This window comes from Aegilops tauschii, chromosome 5, assembly GCF_002575655.3.
Source record: "Aegilops tauschii subsp. strangulata cultivar AL8/78 chromosome 5, Aet v6.0, whole genome shotgun sequence".
Lineage (NCBI taxonomy): Eukaryota > Viridiplantae > Streptophyta > Magnoliopsida > Poales > Poaceae > Aegilops > Aegilops tauschii.
Genome location: NC_053039.3, coordinates 112,411,436 through 112,430,559, shown reverse-complemented (window position 1 = coordinate 112,430,559; position 19,124 = coordinate 112,411,436). Strand labels below are relative to the sequence as shown.

The following is a 19,124-nucleotide window of genomic DNA, read 5'->3' as shown; positions in this document are numbered from 1 at the left end:
AGCGTGGAGGATTTCAAAGAGTTTGTTGATGTCATCATGTCTGGCGGTGGGTTGTGGGAGGAGGGGGGTCTTGAGACATTGGGTTAAAAATTTGTTGTTTTTTCCTTCCGTTGCAACGCACGGGCATTTGTGCTAGTATAATAATAAAGAAAGTTGGGTTTCTGGTAGTCCATCGTTGCTAGCGATTTTGCAAAAAGTCCCTCGGTTTATAAGAAATTAACCCGCAGTCCCTGTTTTAGTGGGTCTATATATAACGTTTCAATTTTGCAAAAAAGCCCCTGTACTCATTTGAATTTCACCCGCTGTCCTCCCGTCGTCTTATCCATTTCTCCCGCGACAACGACGGCGGCTTCGCCCATTCCGTCGTGGGCCGGCGACGGCCGCCGCCGTGCCTCGCGCGGGAGGATGGAGGGCACTCGCCAGGAGGTTGGAGGACGTTCGCCGGGGCGAGTGCTGCGGAGACGACGCGGCGAGGCGGGGCGGTGGCGGTTGTTGACCGGCCGTCGTGCGTCGCGGGGGAGGATGGAGGACGCTCGCCGTGGCGTGCGCGGCGGGAGGCGTCTGCTGCCGCGCTTCGAGGTGGAGCAGTGGCGTTGGTCGAGGAGGCAGAGGCAGCCAAGTCAATGAGGCACTGGCGTCGGCCAGCGAATTGGCGGCCGGAGCAAAGGACGACAGCTCCCGCCCTCGCTGCTGTCCGTGCGCGCCCGCGTGCTCGCCTCCGTCCGCGCCCTTCAGCTCGCCTCCGCCCGCGTCCTGCCGCGTGCCAACCGCGCCGGGAGACCGCCTTTGCCTGCCGCGCGCGCCTTTGCTCACGCCCTGCAGCTCGCCTCCGCCCTCGTCCTGCCGCGGTGAGCGCGAGCCTGCACCTGTGTCCGCGAGCAGGCAAAGCTGTGAGCTGTATGCTTCTGAATCTCTGACGGATTTTTGCTCCCGTGGTTGATTTGAATCTCTGACGGAAATCCTGCTCCTGTGTCCTTCTCAAACTCCTGCTCCCGTGTCCTTCTCGAACAAAGAAACCGTCCCGACCCGGATTGGAGTTCACTGCTATAAGTTGAATTGTTCTTGGCCGGAATCGTGAACCAGGCCAGCGCCACCAGCGAGCAGTGCACCGTCGCTTGGGGTATGATACAGATCTTCTTACCTTGCTTCTCCTGTTTCCTGCCGTATAATGTTGCAATTCACCTGCTACCATGTGATCTTGCAATTGTCGTAGTTATCATTCTTAATGTAAGAGTTATTGAGTATTAATAGCTGCTCAATCTGTTTTTGATCATGCTGTGAATATTGGCGTGTTTTTATGTGCCCTCGCTAGAAGTCTTAGCAAGTTTCTTAGCCTGATTATTAGGGGTTTCATTGGTTGAACTATTGGAGAAATTTGTATGCTATTTGCTGATGCCTGACGATGATTTTTGGTTGTCGCTCTGTTACAGTGTAGTAATATATAATTTGGTCGGTTCGTGTTGTGTTACTACCTCTGATCCCTAATTTGAGCAAAACTGCGACGCTTATTTGGGGCTGAGCTGATCCATTTGTGAACTTGCTATCCTGCACTGTTTTATGACAACAATTAGATTGTGCTTTGGATGATTTTTTGCTTGATAATGATTTGCCAGTCTAACACCATGCTCAGCATCATGTCGCCTTTGAGTACGCCGGAGGAACAGGCACCGAGTTCGCCTTTGAGTACGCCGGAGGAACCGGCACTGTGTTCGCCGGAATTCTTGGTCCAGAAAAGCACTGTGAGTCCAACGGTGGCTACAACAGAGGTATGTGATGCCTCGACCTCCCTCAAAAACAGCCCTGCTGTTGCCCCTTCCCTCAAGCTTTTGTGTGTTCAGAGATTTATTTAGAGATGGTAACTGAGCAGTAGGTTGTTATCTCTATTGTTTGATTTTTTGCATGCACTGTGGCTGGACATGATGTTGGCAAATACACTAGAGATTATGCTGCAATCTAGCATATATCTTCTAGGCCAATTACTGAATAAATCTGACGATGGTTGATTCGGCGAAGTGTACTGATTGCTTAGAATAGATTGAAGCAGATTATGCGTTGGTGGGGCTGACAACTGAAGGAACTGCATCCTCATGGTGGCGCCGCGTTCCCTACTTTATTGTCCATGCTTCATAGCATTTTTTCAAGAATAAAAATCATGACATGCATCCATGAGCACTCCTCTTGACTCGATTGTGTGCTGTAGGGACCGAAAGCCTACCAGTAATTGGGGTGGTCTGCCACTCAACATCCTCTCCAGCAACACCACAAAATACATACAGTTCCGTTTGATGTTTACATATAGCTTAAATTACAGATGTTTTTCCATATATTTAACTTCCAGATTGTATATGTATTGATTATTAGATTAGGTAGTCAGATTTGACAACTATTGGCCATACAGGTATCTGAAAGTAGTAATTGAGCCAGATTTCTTAGTTACACGGTTCTCATTCTACCACGGACCCCAGCTGTCAAGTTTTCCCAATCTTTTTCTTATCGAATTGTTATTTTAATTCTCTCCGATTATTATTTATGTGACACACGTACACGCACATTAATGCAGAAGATAATACATGTCAATATTCCACAAATCCTATATAATACACTATAATTAACAATAGAAATCATCTCGAGGCTGGAAAATTTGCTGAACTTGTGGCGTACACTAGAGATCATGGGCTGAGACAATACAATAGAAATCATGTCGAGGCTGGAAAATTTGCTAAACTTGTGGTGCCTGTGTTCCTTCTGACAGTAGTTGTTTTATGGTGCTTGTGAGGCGTCAGCGACTGGTGTTACTTCTTTCAAATTACAATGTTTTCTGATTACCCAGATGAGTTAATTCAGAGGTTACTATCAAATCAATGTGTTCTCAGGTTCAGTATTAATTGGGAGCTGCTTTTGCCACAGTAGTTCAGAGTTTTCAGATTTGAATTAGCATGCATCAGGGTAATTCCTAATTAACAAACATTTGCTAATTAATTGGGGAGTTGATGGTTAGGATTGAGGAGTCACTGATAATTAGCCTGCTTTTAAGTATCAGTTTGCTAAACAGGCAAATGCCTCTAGGATTGTTGCTGGCATAGTAAGATACGTCAATAGGTTTCTTGTTTGTTTGCAAGCACTGATGTGAAACTGCTATCATGACGTCATGTCGAGTTCTTTGGATATTCAGGCTTATCTCTTTATTCTAACGATAATGCATCTTTTATAGCCCTGCATGTAGGATAATTGGTTTTGATGTCTCTGTTGTGTGTGCACTTGTAGGTCCCAAAGACGTCTGATAGAACTCAGGTGGAGGCCAAGGAGATTCGGCTCTCGGACATGCCACCAGTAACACTTGATGATAGCAACATGCACACTGTAAGTTTCCCCATGCAAATTGCATATTTTGATATGTGTTGCTGCTGTGAACATTTGTTGTTGTTAAATGGAGCAAGTCAATTTAGTTCAGCACTAAACAACTGCATCTACCTTTATATATACCCTAAGTGGGTTTTCTAAAGCAGTTTATTTATGTTGTAACTGCAGAAAACAGATGACACCTCTGAAATGAACATTCCAGAGGATTTCGATAACCGACCTTCAAAAAAAGCAAAAAATTCTGAATCAGGTGTTTTGGAGCCATCACCAATGTCATTCATGGCGTACAAGGACGATTTGGAGTGGTCCCTTAGGGTACCGGCGACGGGGTTGTGGAGCAGTCGACGGGCTGTGACACGTGAATTGATACCAGGGTAACCAGCGTGCACCCGCGGCAAAGAAAGCGGCCAACAGTGGTCTCAACTATGGCAATCAGGATTTAGGAGATCGGCTTGGTGATCTGCGTGGTGGGTGTGTCATCTCCATGCACTGGTATGCTATTGTTCTCCCTTTCTATTAGCATTTCTCATCAATCAAATACATAAATTGGATGTTCAGACAGATTCTGGTCTACAGTTCGACCCAAATGAATCGATGTTTCTGTACTATTTCTGTTTACGTTGTTGTTTAGTTACTTTTTTTATCGTCCTATAATTTCTCAGTTGTCTGACTTCTATTACAAAACATGTGCCAATTGTAAGTGTGTTTAAAAGATTGATTCGTGCAGAATCTTACCCAAGCTAATGCGTGAATTAGAATGCAAATCATCATAGATGCAGAGTAGAATCAAAACTGATACCCAAGCTGGGAGCTATTTTCCAGTTTGGCATATAATGAATTGATTGGAGCAGGACATGTTGTCTATTTTAACTCAATCCACTGCTCTCTTTGGATTTCTTTATCATCGTTGTATTTTGTTGCATCTGGATCTCTGAGAAAATTTATATCTTATGTCCCTTTTTTAGGTTGGTGCAAAAGCATCATCACTGTTCTATTACTAATGTGGTCGTAACTTAGGCTACTGTCCGAGGCTTCTTGTGTCCCCTTCTTAGGTTGGCACACAAGCTGTAATTTAGGCTACCGTTGCAATGAGGACAGAACACAGGATATGGTAATAATTGGTACTGTCTAGAGTGCTCGAGTAAATCTATGGAATTTATCATGTTAGCAACACTGACCTAGGAAAAAGTTACAAGTAGAGAATTTTGTACTAAATAGGCCTGATTTGTTTGATTTGTGGATATGACGTCTGCACCTTATTTGTGAGCTGCCACGAAATTAACGAAAAAGAAAATGTATTATTGTGATTTGTTACTAATATACTGACCACAAATTTTGGTGTTCAGTTTGTCATTTATGCATCCTACAGGACAGTAGTACTGAATTATATATGAGTTCTCGAGAGAACAAAGTTTGTTATCCAGCAGATGAATGGTAGAAGTACATTCAGATTTAGTCAGGTTTCAGGTTTGTGACATTTAATTTTTGCAGTCTCATGTGAATGAAAGACCCTGTGTGTCTCTGACTTGCAACTGATTTGAGGCTCAAACTTTGCCATTTGATCTCCTACCAGTAGCTCCAGTGCATTATTATCGTTGTTGGATTTGCATGTACTACATAAGCAAAGGGTAGATGCCATGAAAAAAGCACATTAGGAAGTATTTGTACCTTTTAGTTATTATTATCATTGTGTTTGTTCTGGCCTACAAGGATCTCACTTAGATATTACCAATTTTCATCAGGGTTCTATATGCAGTGTTCATAGATTCCTTGCATTGTTCAGTTACCAATTTTTGTAAGGGTCATACTTAATGGACCATGGCACACCCTTCCAATGCAGGTTGCTTCCATGACAATACTTCAAATATGGGAGCCTGGTTTGCCTATCATCAACAGGTTTGGACTCTCTTTGCGTGGGCATTTTTTTTTTTCAAAGCGTACTTGTATAAAATAAACTGTATTGGTGTTCACTTTATATCTGTCCATGGTTTTGCTCACATCACAAATATTTGACAGCTAGATAGTTCCCGAGTTCGGTGCAACCGAAACACTTATAATCCAGTCCAACATAGATTGTTTACCCCTATTTGACATTCATTTATCTTTCTCGATTATTCTTCCATGAAGCTTTTAAATCTGCTAGAAAGGCCTGATTGTTTGTTCATACAATTTAAGTTGGACATTGCATTTATTTTCCTTGATTATTCTTCCATAACGCTTTCAAATCTGCTAGAAAGAGATGCATACATCACGTACTTCTTTTTGCACGTGTAGTTCAGTTATATCTAGATCTGATAATGATTCATCACACTTGAGTAAATTACCTTACAGATTAAGGCGAGAAATCTAGATTTTTATTTTGTGTTTAGCTAATTGTTACTCCCTCTGTAAAGAAATATAAGAGCGTTTACTAAACGCTCTTATATTTCTTTACAGAGGGAGTATGTCTCAAGACATGACAATGCATAATAATAGTTGTTGTAAGGGAGTTGAAACTCATGAGAAGTGAGAAAAAATGTAAGACTAATCCATTGACTACCAGGTTTATGAGTGGCCTTATTACTACGTGGAAGGTACCTCTTAATTCCTTCTTTTTATGTGGGGACCCTCTTCATTCCTTGATCATAGCATGGCTTGAGGCGAAGCTAAGTGGAGGCAAAGAAATATCAGACATAGTCGGCGGCAAGTTGGTTCTACCAACGCAGGAATGTTGTTGTTGACGAATGTGAAATATCAGTGATTCACTATCATTAATAATTTGGTGTTCATATTCATATATACATTTTGTGATCACCTTATGCAAAATGTTTTTTGGAATGTATGTTTCTGAAAACAATTTGCATCCGCATCCTACATTCTTGAGACATATTAATTTCGCATGATTTGTGGTTAGTCATTGCATGATGCGGGGTGGAGAAGCTAATCACATACTTTTTCTTGAGTCGAATGCAATGCGCCTGAGTGTTTCAATACCATGATAACATGTCTACAGTGCATTCCCGCGACGGGCAATTTTCCTATACTAAATAAAAGAAATAAAAGTAGACGTACAGTAACAGCTTCGGTTGATTTGTGCTGGAACTCGGAATTCCCGCCAAAAAAAAATTTGAAGAGCAGAAGAAGGCAAGGGAAAAAAAACAAGTACAAATCTTACAAAGTTCTTGTTGATTGGCCACTCGTGTACAATTTGTCATCAGAACAATCTACACAGCAACACCGTCCTCTCCGTGTTACAAATGCAAGCCAGATCAATCCGATCGCATGTTAGTCACGCATCGCCACGGAATGTAGAACCCCAAAAGCGCCAGCCTCGGCTCACTCGCTACTCTAATCTTTGCTGCCAGAAGTTGCGGTCGGAGGAAGTTCAGGCATATCCTCCCACGAATTCAGAGGACACCTCATCTGCACAATCTTCAGCATTGGCTTCTCGTGAAACAATCACACCTGAGGTACGAATCTTTTCTTGGGTTAAAACGTCGCTCCATCACCGACCGACAATGTTCCCTCCTCATTCGCACACCCACCGCCTTAGCAAGAAGTTGGAATCTTTCATTCCTCGATGATGCTGTTCTTCGCAGCGGCAGATGCATTTCGCTGCACCTGATTCTGGACCGCGTACTTCCTTTGCAGTTCCCTGAGCTTCTCCAGAAGTTCTTGGAACGACGGACGGCTTTGTGGGTCGCTGCTTGCACCAAGGACAATGGTAGTAAGAACACACGACATGTACAAAAACCAGCACAGTTCAAAATTTATGAAGTCTGAAAAGGCAAGTCGTTAAGAAGAGTGAGAAAAAAAAAGGGATGGCAGAGATAGTACATACGTTTCCCAACAACTGAGTATAAGTGATGTCCAGTAAGGATCTGTTTCACTGGGAATCTCCAACCTTTGGTTCATGAAACCTACTGCACCAATGACCTACATAGGAAAGAGTTTCAAGAATTAATTTACAAATAGCCAAGAGTTTCAACAATTGATGTACATTCTACAAAACTTGTCAAATTCTGAGAAAACTGCAAGTGAACTAGATTTTTTTTAAGCAATACTGAGCACAGATGCTGCTACCATAAGAAAATTTCACACTATTCATGGGACTTCTCCAGAATATGAAAACCAGCAGAATATGCTGCTTCTCGTAACTCTAGTAGTTACATTCCTAGGTGACCAATAATACTAGCAATCGCAATTAATCGGACAAATTTAGAAGCCCATCAACTGAATATTCGTATGTCAACCAGCTCATGTTCTTGTGCCAAATTTTAGGAAGCGATGTAACCAATCCAAAAAGAATATATTACTCTGGAATTTAACTTTTTGTGGAGCTGCTGAAACAAATATTGCTTGAAATTCAAATCATCACAATCTGAACCAAATGTATGGCCTGAACCAGATGATTTAATGACAGATAAAACTACATAGAAGCAACATACCTGCATTGAATTGAGATTTTCCCACGGTATCTTCTGAGTGACAAGTTCCCATAGGATCACCCCATAGCTATACACATCAGACCTAAATATGTAGTCACTCAAGTCATTAGCAATTATGTACTTTTGCAGATGTGACCACAGGAACTTCTGTTGATTAAAACTGCCATGTACTTACTTCTCATCTGAAGGTTCATTGCGCAATACCTCCGGAGCCATCCATTGTGGCTACACAAGAAAGCGGCATCAATAAAGTTAGGAAAACAAAAGGTCCATGCTGTGTATGTCAATCAATCAAATGATTTTTTTTATACTTACCGTTCCTTTTCCTGTTTTTGTTGTCAGATAAGTTTCACGCTTGAGACGTGAAAGACCAAAATCTGCAACCTGATTGAGCAAGATGAAATTAGATGCAAGTAGAACATATTAAAAGGCTTGAAGAGCAAATGATTGTAATGTTACCTTAACAGTCCAGTTCTTATCCACCAGCAGATTTGACGACTTTAAATCTCGATGAATGATAGGTGGGCTATAGTGATGAAGATAATTCATGCCCCTTGCCTGTAGAAATGTTAATAAGAAGACGTTATGAATCTTATCATCCAGGAGATTCTGAAGTTCCTTGCTTGAAATGAAACGCAAACTAACCAAAACTATTCACAGAATAGCTATGTGCATATTAGCATCATAATAATTCAAAACTTCAGGTAGAATCCAGCCACCTAAGGGGAAAAATAAATGAATATATTGAACATACGATACCGTCACTTTTCAAATATATTTATTTCTTGCACTGAAACTACCCGATGTGGCCTTTTTATCTGGAATTCAACTTCTACACATGCCCATTTGCAACAAACACAAAATCAGGTGTCTCACATTTTACGTTTTGTACGCAATCAATGTCTCTACATACCACAATCCAAGAATAATTCTCTGTTTTTCCTGTCATTAACTGCATTTCCTTTTGGACTAAAAAGTAATATGTGATCTGTGGTAAAATCCACATTCGGCCATTAGAAAGAAATGCACTTACAACATCTAAAGCCATGTGAACACGTCGTCTCCAATCCAACTTGGTAGTGCTTCTTTGAAGTAAGCGAAATAAACTTCCACTGCATTTGAGAAATAATGAACAATGAAAATGAGACCCAACCTATTTTTTCTGTAGGTAAGATCATGACATCTGGGTAGTAGTCATATTCTGTTAATAAAATTGAACAAAACCAATCTTGACGTGCTAGTGAGTATTGAAGCATAAATCTAAAAATTATCTTGATGTGCTAACATGGATAAAATATACAACTGAACAGCCTAATAAACGGTCCCCATGAAATTTTGCCCACCTCTATCAACAGGTATGGGTACACCATAAGAGAAAAGGAGAAATGTCTAATCTAGTTAAACCGGCAAATAACTTCTGTTTAGCTAGGATCAAATCCACACATTGTTGCACAGTTGCAGGCATTCAACTTTCTCTTTTATTAGAATTAAAATTGACTATTGATGGTCCTAGAAAATATGGAACATGTTGGTCTTTATATGCATGTGAGAGAAATCTAGAGAAAGGAGGTGTGCTCTTAAGTATTTACTTAGAAGTGTATAGTATGCACTATATTTTGTAAATACTGAGTGTTTTCTTAGGTATTCTTTTCAATTTTGTTCATAGGTTTGAATCAAATAGTAGATAGAAAATGGAGTGACATGGCACTTGCTTGTGCCATCTTCTGTGCTTAATTTTGATAGAGATGATATTTACCATGCCTTAATGAAATTGCTTTTGTAAAAATCAAGCCATGGCAGGTTTTGTACAAGTAGCTCCGGTCATTGTCTTATACATTTAAAGAAGAGAGCAACAGCCAGAGAATAGATACTTTCAAAAATATAGGGTAGTAGAACGCAAGTACAAAGTAGGGAACACACCGTGGGAGGAACTCGGTAACAATACAAAGGCGGTGTGGAGATGTAACCGCACCCATGAAGAGCAGTATATTAGGATGGCGTAATTTCTTCATAAGGGATACCTTCACATACGAATGATGACAATTCATTATAGAAGAACTAAATTTAAAATGATATCACGAGACCTGAAGTCAGTGAATACTTAATTTCTATCTTCCGGAATTAACCTTTAAAAAAAGTGATGATCTGTGGCCATGTTATGTTCATATTTATTCACATCAAAATGTTTGGCAACCATGGCAATGATAGGTTTTTATGGGCATCCTGAGAACAAAAAATTTCATTATTTTGAAAGGCCCAAAGTATCAATAGAACATCACAGGTTTGATGCTAGCTAATCGGCTAAGAAAATACTGAAAGCCACTCTGCTGGTTACATAGACATTGTCTTCTCTTGTATATTTCATGAATCAACTAACAGAAGTTGTGCTAAAAATGGAAAACTACCTCTTGTCGAAAGGCCTGTATCACTTCCTCCGAATATTCCTGCCTGGAGAAAACTTTCACACCCACATCCTGCAGCAAAATGCCACACAAAAAGATGAAACTAACAACCAAAAGTGAACAGAGACAAGTCACTCGTGCAACAAAGAAACAACTGAACATACCGAGCCATACCACAAAGCATGGTATACTGTCCCACAGGAGCCTGTGCAGATCAAAATTGAAAGGGACACAATTAGAAAACACTCAATATAGTAGAAAGCAGTACACCCCGTCAACATTTTTGGCATGCTTGTACTCTTCTAAAAATATCAAACCCTATAGCAACTAAATTCACACAAGAGTATTTGGATCTGGAGAAGTGTTTGAGCATAAATGCAAGGGAAATTCTTGATGGTCTAAGCTCTCTAAATGTTCAGGTCCTAGGAATAAGCACACACACTATTAGTAGGGCAAATTCATATCAAACCAAAATAGCATATTAAGAACTTGAAAGTAGAAATTTTAATCACAAATTTGAAAGCAAACTTAAGCAACCCATGTGAAAAGTTTCTATGTCTCATTAGGAGTTAGAGCTAGTGAGCTACGTGGCCCCAGTTGTAATAAAATTAGAACCAAAACTTGGCCAAACTGGGGGCAAAATGGATTATTATTTATTCCAACTACATATATAGTTGTAATATTATCTAGCTGATTTGACAATGGAGATTATGCAACAAGCATAGATTTTATAAAACAAATAGGACAGGAAAGGAGCTATTCTAAAGTAATGTCATGCAGACAAAGCCAGTTACCATAACCAAATAGTCAATTCTAAAGCCGCTGGTAGAAACTATGAAACAGCATAGAAACTTCCATGTGATAAAAAATATATACACATAAGAACTCACAAAAGGAGAAGCAACTACCTTGGCCTACTTGTTCTCCAATTACAAGATCTTCCCACAGGATTTCATAATCCAGACAGTCTGCTTCATGGTCGATTTTGTATAGAGCACTACTATTGGTACTTCCAGTGCTGCTTGCACTACTTGAGCTGTTGTTGTTGAAAGAAGACCAGGAACCTGATGCCTCATTTTTGTTAGGTTGGTTATATTCAGCCAATTGAGTGTCAGAGACTTTCGGATGATTCTGGCCATTCTCTTGCTCACTATGCAATGATGGCAAGGTCACCTGATTTCTGCAATCAGGCACATCATTCTCCCGCCCTTTCCAAGGCCATGTTATCCCTTTCTTGTTCAACAATGCCTCTGCTTTTGAACTCAACATCTTGTGGAGACCTATTTTCGCTTCTGATTCATCACCGTTTGTTTTGGTTGATTTCCCAGGGGAATTCTCTTCCGTGCCGAAGGCACCATGTGGTGCATCTCCTCTTGGTGTACTTGGTCCACTAGATGGACCTTCCTTGTTATCACGATCAGAGCACTGACTCTCACCACTGCCACCTTCCCGTACCATGCCATTCTCATCCATCTTGACCCTCGAACGAACTTTATTTGTAACCTTGTTAGCCTGTGTTATTCTAAATATCAGAAAGGAATACAGTAGCAAATAATTAAGAAAACATGCTATAGAGAAACAATGTTTCATTGCTACTCAATGGCATGCATATCTCTACTTTTTACAATAATAAAGTAGTAACAGAACTCACCAAATTTGTTATCTTGGAGGCTATAGTAGACTGCTGGGGATCAAACGGATTTCTGTTCAACAAACTGGTTTTTCGATTACTGTTGCTGCAACTGCCATCACAACAGGAGGGGCTAGATGATTCTGAATGGGACCTTGCAGAGGTTGAAGGTCCACTGAGTATCTCCTCCAATGCGCGTGAATCACTTGAAACACAAATAATGCCCACCAAACTGCCATCCTCATCATAAAATGGAGTGTTGGTGCCAACAGCTAAAAACCTATCCCCTGCCTTGTTCTTAACTGGAAACTTCCCAGTCCAACTCTCACCCAAAGAAATACGTCGAAACATATCATTTACCACACTGAGGTCACGGGAATCAACCAGCAGCATGAGTGCATCCTGACCAAGTACTTCTGATGCAGGATAACCATAGAGATTCTCTGCAGACCGATTCCTGCATCATAGCAAATGAAAGGCTTTGGTGATAAGAAAGCATTAACAAGAACAAGAAGCAAAAGTCCATGCAGAACTGCAGACTAAAAAAAATATGTGATGTTTGTTTAGCACAGGTGGGAAGTAGGTACATGACTATCAAACTGTGTTGCTGAATTGATAAGCAATGCGACTCACACAAAAATGAAGACCCAAAACTTTGACCCATGTGCATCACTCAACTCTTGAAACAACAATGGCAGAAGTGCCATGAAACCTTATTGTGTTATTTTACTGTTACCAATTTGTTCAACCAGGCAGAAAGCTTCACTTCAAATCAATATAAACTGTGACATAGCATGGACGATACGTAACTTGTACAGCCTAGGGTTGTAGGAGTACAAAGCTCTGACAAAATACCAGATTTCACCAAGTAGTAAGTCCCATCATCACACGCATACATGGTTAAAATGCCACTAAAAACACAACTCCCATTGGATGCATGGTCACTTCATTGCAGTATAACAAGAACAGTTGAACCGATGCCATCACTATCACCGCAGCAGCTCCTCGAGCATTTACAAGCTCGCACAAAACAGGTCAACAAACATTGAAGAAGTAGAAAGCTCACCAGTATATGATCCTTCCATCGAGGTCAAGAATGTGGACGGACTGCCCCAGCGACTGGAGCACCCTGCGGTACTGCCGCTCCGCCAGCCCAGCGCCCGTGGCGCCGCCTTCCGCCGCCGCACGGCCTTCCCGCTGCAGCGGCGACGAGTGCGAGAAGGACGCGGAGCCACGGCCCCACCCCCGCTGGCCTCCATCAAGCCCCCCGGAGAGCCGCCTCGAGGGCGCCGGCGCCGGCGCAGGATGAGGCGGCGCGCCGCGGCTGGGCGAGACGGACTGCGAGCGCCGGCGCTCCCCTCCGCCGCCGGTCGGCGGCAGCGCGAACTTGGACATCTCCTGCTTGAGCTGCGCCTGGCCCACCTCCAGCTGCCGGATCTTCTTCAGGAGCTCCTCCCCGCTGGAATCCATCCCCGCAGCAGCGTGAACCAGAATCAAAGCAGCGGCATCGCCGCCCTCCCGAGCGCTCGGAGGCCGCCTCGCTCACCCTCCGCGGCTCCTGGGAGCTCGAAAGGCCGCTCGCCTGTCGCCGGTCCCGAGGCAGGATGATTCGGGCTCAAAATGGAGCAAGAACCGGCATCAAATCCTCCTCCCGGAGATCCAGCCGCCGCCAACCCGAGATTTCCCGGACAGAAGCGGGCCAAATCCAGGAAAAGAAAAAGATCCTTCCTTGGGAGGGAGCTGTTCTTGGCTTCTGCTCGGAGCAAACAAGTACTCAGCTATAGCTGGGGTTGGAAACTTGGAATCTATCTATCCATCCATCACACACACACCCAAATGGGCGAACAGCTAAACAATAAAATAATCAAGAAACCAGTGAGAGGGAGAGGAAGAAGATAAAAAAAGAAGCAAGCGTACAAGAGGGAGGGAGGGAGGGAGGAAATGATATAGGTGACCTGGTGGTGAGTTCCTGAGGGGTCCTCCTCCGGCGATTGGTCAGCCGGGCTATAAAAAACACGGCGGCTGCTCGCTGGCCTTGCGCGAGGTGATGATGGAAAGCTCCGGTCTTAGTTTTTATTTGGGCTTTGGAATTTTCCTGAGAAATTCATTTACTTGTCAATCTCTTTTGTTTTATATATCTACAGTATATTTTGATCCACACAGTAGGAGAGGAGAGGGGAGGGGGGCTGGCTGTCCTTGTCCCTATCCATCTACCTTGCTGCCAATGCCAACCTGTGGCGTCATCTGTCGAGAGAGGGCAGGGAGAAATGGGCGAATTGGTTGGTCCATTTTATCACTGGCCTTTCGCACTGGCGTTGCCACAATTGGGTTAGGGTTTGGCCTCTAACTGCCTCTTTGGTGTTTTGTGCTGCGTGTTTCTACTCTGGTGTGCTCTCCCCTTTTTTGTGCTACATGTCTGTGGGTGCATGTGAATCTCTTTCATGTTGATCAACTACATTGTTGCTGTACAAGTTTCTCTTCTTCTCTGACCCGTAAGAATTTTATTCTTTCTATTTTCTGCCAAGCAATTCGGGTGAGAAACCACGGCAAGATATGACAAATAAGTGTATTATTATTGGATGCGCAAGAGCTATACAATATTGAAAGTCAATCATTTGTATACTTTAAAATAATATTGAAAACAAGATAAGCTGATTAACTTGCGGTTTGTCTTAAACAGATTTTTTTTTCTCTTCTAAGATAGGCAATTCATGTATTTTGTATTTCTTTTCTTTTTTGCAGAGAGAAAAAAAGAACTTATAGAGCAAGCACAAAACATGTATGCATTACATAATTCAGGTACCTCACCAGGCCATGATCAAAGCCACACAACAGTGCGCTTCTCCTTTCTACCGGAATTTGCTAAATAATGACTCACGGAGCTCTGCTCTCTCCTAACGTGCTTAATTACAAACTCTCTTTCTTCCGAAAGATATGTGTTGATTTCACGAACCATCATAGAATACAAAGATCTATCATCACCGGCAACTCGTATCATGTGTGTCAACTAAAGGTGGTCAAACTGCACCACACTCCGCAATAGGCATCGACGTCCACTAGATAGCTAGAGCTAAGCCCTCCATGCATGCAGCAAGCTCTGATTTCAATGGTGAGGAATACTGCCGCAGCTCTCGGCATGATGAGAATATGAGCGCCCCAGATTCATCACGCAAGATCATCCATGCACCTGCCTGTTTTCTCGTTCACTCAAGGAACCATCAATATTCAAAGTAGTCCAGACCGACGACGATGATTCTCAACGTAATGTTGAGACGTTGCCTTGTTCCACATGTGGAAGCACTCTTTGGGGGAGATGAACAGCGACTGACATCTTGCCCTTAACTTGGCACGCATCAAGGTGGTTCTTGATGGACACTAGAGATTTGACATATCTCACTAGGAATCGCTCCGATGACTCCACCTCCGATGGTCACTTGTGATGCGCAATCGCACAGTTGACATGCCAGCTGCGCCATAAATGTCATCACCAACGTTAACCGCCCCCTCTCCGGTAGATTAGCAAGGGTGTGGAGCAACCATCCAGGCACTAAGTTCACCAGTTGATGAAGCTCCGGAGTCTCCAGTGTTGCACCATTGCCTACCAAAGCGCCACCATTCGTGGACCTCTGCAGAGGGCATGAAAGTATCCTCCGACTCGATCGTAGAGAGAAAGAATAAGTCAGAAACCTCAAGTGTACGACGTTCTTTATTCACCGACCTAAGTAGGCAGAGAATCAGTTGCAACACACACCTTAGGAGGAACAGATCTCACCTCCGTAATAAAGCCCAGACGGCTCATCGCCCGTTCGATGCCTCGTTCACTACGATTGAAGAAGGACGAAGACGTTCATCGAGCACCAACTAGTACGCGCTCCGGACGGTGAAAACACCACTCAGTTTTGCTTCCCACGCCAGCACATCCTCCCCGAGGCAAGGGGATGATCGGATTTTGACTATCTGCTCAATGTCGACTGGAAGGAAGTATTGGTGCAATAAACCAACTCTCCAATTGCAATGATCGTCCAATAATTTAGATACTCTGCGCGGCCTGCATCGTCCTTGTGGGGAAATTGGCCTACCAGAGCCTACATTTGGGATCCATCTATTGCACCAAATTTGAACTGATCGTCCATTTCCCACTATCCAAACTAAGCCTTTTTTGAGAAGTTAAAGGCCATGTTGAACTGCTTGCCAAGTAGGTGAAGAAGCGTTAGAAAAAACAGTGTCCTCCATGTTGTCGTTGAGGAAGTATCGCGCCTTGAGCATAAGGTGTCAGGGGAGGCAAGCACTCCAAGCTCATCGTGCGAGCAACGCTTGGTTAAAAAGGTGGAACTCCATGAATCCAAGGTTGCCATGTGACTTTGGTCGCATCAAAGTCTCACATGCGTGCCAGTGCATCTTCCTTCTCCCCTTCTCGGCTCCCCATCGGCAATTCCGAACCATGCGCGTGAGGTCATCACATGTGGTTGCATGTAATCGAAAGATGCTCATCAAGTAACTTGGGAGTGCTTGGGCTGTGACCTTATTAACACCTCCTTGTTGCTTTGAGCCATTTGAGAGTCACGCCAAAGGATAAGCCTCTTTGTATTCTTAAATGGCCTTTAGGCAAGTGCCCATTAGGGGTTGGCAACTCCAAGTACTTTTCTTCGAGGTTAACATTCTCCACTTCCAGAACCTGGGTAACATCAGTCTTTTCACCTACTTGTCATTGCTCTCCAAACAAAATAGAGTATTTTTCAGTATTGATCAATTCCCGAGTAGCTCTTGCATAATTCTCCAAGACTCCTTTAACTCAGACTGTCTCAGCCTCAGTTGCCCGGAAGAATAGCAGCGTGTCATCTACAAAAGAGGTGTGAAATCCCTGGTCCTCTCGGGCACACCTTCAAAGGGGTAATGATTGTCCTCTAAACTTCCCGTTTCAACAATCTTGCTAAAGCATCAGCAATAAAAAGGAAAAAGAATGGTGAAAGAGGATCTCCCTGGCGTAGCCCTCGGATGCAAATGAATCAAAGCGAGCTCCATTAATATTAACTGTATATCTCACCAACATGACACATGACATTATCCATCTCACACATCGATGACTAAAGCCCAACTGTTGCATCACTCGCCCCAGAAAGATCCAATCTACTATATCATACGCCTTAGACAAGTCAAACATATATGCACAAAAGCTCTTATTGGGGTCCTTCTCCTGCTTAATAAAATGAGTGCACTCAAACGCAATGAAGGTGTTGTCTATGATGAGTCTGCCTGGTACAAATGCACTCTGCTCTGGTGAAATAATATCTCGCAGAATGGGTCATAACCTATTAACAGAATTACATTACAGAGGCTAATATGTCTAAACTCTAGAAGCTTTGTTGGCTCATCAGCTTTGGGAATTAACACAATGATCGTCACATTCACTCCCTCTGGCGGCATGTGTCTAGACTCAAAGGAACCTTGTAAGATCGAGAAGATAGGTCTAAAGGGGGGTGAATAGACACTTAACCAACCAAAGGTGCAGTTTTTAATTTTCTTGAGGCTTAGGCACTAGTTAAGATACACCCAAGGTTTCCTACACATGCATATCTAGAGATAGAGCAGCGGAAAGAATACAACACGCAATACTGCGGAAAGTAAAGGGGTAGAGATGGAAGGTCAAACGCAATGAAGATATGGTGGTTTTTGGCGTGGTTCCGATAGATGGTGCTATTGTACGTCCATGTTGATGGAGACTTTAACCCACGGAGGGTAACGGCTGCGCGAGTCCACGGAGGGCTCCATCCACGAAGGGTCCACAAAGAAGCAACCTTGTCTATTCCACCATGGCTTACGTCCACAAAGGACTAGCCTCACTTGGGGTAGATCTTCACGAAGTAGGCGATCTCCTTGCCCTTACAAACTCCTTGGTTCAACTCCACAAGATTTTGGAGGTTCCCAAGTGACGCCTAACCAATCTAGGAAACACCACTCTCTAAAAGGTAATAGATGGTGTTGTTGATGATGAACTCCTTGCTCTTGTGCTTCAGATGATAGTCTCCTCAACACTCAATCACTCTCTCATAGATTTGGCTTGGGTAGGAGAAGGATTGGAGTGGAAAGCAACTTGAGGAGGCTAGAAATCAAGGTTCAAATTGTTGGATTAGAATCTCTTGATCTCAACACATGAGTAGGTGGTTCTCTCTCAGAAAATCAATGGTGAAAGTGTAGATTCGTTTTGATGGCTCTCTTAGAGAGTAGATGGGGGCGGAGGGGTGTTTATAGCCTTCACCCAAAATCCAACCCTTACACACTTTTGACTCAACTCGGTGACACCGAAGCAAAAACTCGGTGAGACCGATGTGTAAAAGATATGAACGTTGGACTTTTCGGTGGGACCGAAATGGAAATCTCGGACAGACCGAAATGCGATGACCTAGGCAAGACTTCGTTTCGGTAGTTCCGATTAGTTCAACTCGGTGATTCCGAAGTGAACGAATTGGCTTACAGAAACTTAGTCACTGCAACTCGGTGAGGCCAATCGCAATCTCGGTGAGACCGAAATTCTAGGGTTTGGCTCTGGTAGTGTATAGGATCAACTCGGTGGGTCCGGAGTAGATGTTTTTGGTGGGACCGAGTTGGCTATTTAGGGTTTAGACATGTGTGGATTGGAGAAAGTGGTAGAGGGTTATTGGAGCAATATCATCAAGCAATTGAGTCATGATCAAAACCTCATCCCCTTTTAATAGTATTGGCTTTCGTATGGACTCAATGTGATGTTGGGTCACTTAACCAAAAATGTAGAGTCTTGAAGCTTTGCCAATCCATATCCTTAGTATTTTGAAGGGGTCCACATCCTCATGTCCTCGCCATGTCAATGTTGAACTTTTCTGAAATACACTAGATAAAAGCATTAGTCCAATTATATGTATGTTGACATGAATTACCAAAACCGCCAAGGGGGCAAGTGTGCTTTCAAAGCTTCACCGCTGCAATAATGTCATTCTTTAGGATGCCCCAATGCTTTTGAAAAACCTGAGCAGGAAACCCATCAGGCCCTTGCGCCTTCAAGGGCCTGATCTGGAACATAGCATCACTCATCTCCTTATCTGAAAAGGAAGCACATAATTTCACATTCATATCCTCTGAGATCAGGCGCCACTCGAACAAGAGCACCACATGATCTGCATTCAAGCTCACCTAAGCTTCAAATAAATTTTCAAAGTAACTCATCGCCATAGCTTCCATTTCTTGTTGATTAGCATGGAGCACTCCATTACCATCAGTCAAGCCTGTGATTAGTATGTATTTTATATTTCGTGATTAGAGTAAAGGAGACTT

At 43.0% G+C, this 19,124-nt stretch overlaps 2 protein-coding genes across 12 annotated transcripts; one reads left to right on the top strand and one right to left on the bottom strand.

The window, feature by feature from the left end:
• Positions 1-274: 274 nt before the first annotated feature.
• LOC120964390 (uncharacterized) lies at positions 275-6,208 on the top strand. 11 transcript variants are annotated; one of them, XM_073499945.1, is made up of 8 exons: positions 275-897; positions 1,014-1,120; positions 1,631-1,766; positions 3,265-3,360; positions 3,529-3,852; positions 4,707-4,827; positions 5,201-5,256; positions 5,903-6,208. In XM_073499945.1, the coding sequence occupies exons 3-5, from the start codon at positions 1,635-1,637 to the stop codon at positions 3,736-3,738; spliced, it is 438 nt and encodes a 145-aa protein (XP_073356046.1). In that variant the 5' UTR covers positions 275-897; positions 1,014-1,120; positions 1,631-1,634; the 3' UTR covers positions 3,739-3,852; positions 4,707-4,827; positions 5,201-5,256; positions 5,903-6,208. The 11 variants fall into 11 exon arrangements, with proteins under 11 accessions (XP_073356046.1, XP_073356047.1, XP_073356049.1 ...); XM_073499946.1 differs by having other exon boundaries at positions 5,797-6,208; XM_073499938.1 differs by having other exon boundaries at positions 281-897; positions 1,614-1,766.
• Positions 6,209-6,425: 217 nt separating this feature from the next.
• Positions 6,426-14,079, bottom strand: LOC109750005 (uncharacterized). The gene is made up of 14 exons (XM_020308946.4): positions 13,775-14,079; positions 12,886-13,572; positions 11,841-12,276; positions 11,098-11,701; positions 10,354-10,394; positions 10,193-10,261; positions 9,708-9,808; positions 8,821-8,899; positions 8,247-8,345; positions 8,103-8,171; positions 7,963-8,012; positions 7,788-7,869; positions 7,181-7,275; positions 6,426-7,042 (listed from the first exon to the last, which is right to left on the bottom strand). The coding sequence occupies exons 2-14, from the start codon at positions 13,287-13,289 to the stop codon at positions 6,910-6,912; spliced, it is 2,262 nt and encodes a 753-aa protein (XP_020164535.1). The 5' UTR covers positions 13,290-13,572; positions 13,775-14,079; the 3' UTR covers positions 6,426-6,909.
• Positions 14,080-19,124: the final 5,045 nt, after the last annotated feature.

Excerpts from the sequence above, each read along its gene's own strand:
- LOC120964390 (XM_073499939.1), top strand. The coding sequence starts at position 1,623 with ATGCTCAGCATCATGTCGCCTTTGAGTACGCCGGAGGAACAGGCACCG. Across the intron at positions 1,767-3,264 it reads CAACGGTGGCTACAACAGAG|GTCCCAAAGACGTCTGATAG; the intron begins GTATGTGATGCC and ends GTGCACTTGTAG. Across the intron at positions 3,361-3,528 it reads ATGATAGCAACATGCACACT|AAAACAGATGACACCTCTGA; the intron begins GTAAGTTTCCCC and ends TTGTAACTGCAG.
- LOC109750005 (XM_020308946.4), bottom strand. The coding sequence starts at position 13,289 with ATGGATTCCAGCGGGGAGGAGCTCCTGAAGAAGATCCGGCAGCTGGAG. Across the intron at positions 11,702-11,840 it reads CCTCCAAGATAACAAATTTG|GCTAACAAGGTTACAAATAA; the intron begins GTGAGTTCTGTT and ends AGAATAACACAG. Across the intron at positions 7,043-7,180 it reads ATACTCAGTTGTTGGGAAAC|CGACCCACAAAGCCGTCCGT; the intron begins GTATGTACTATC and ends TGGTGCAAGCAG.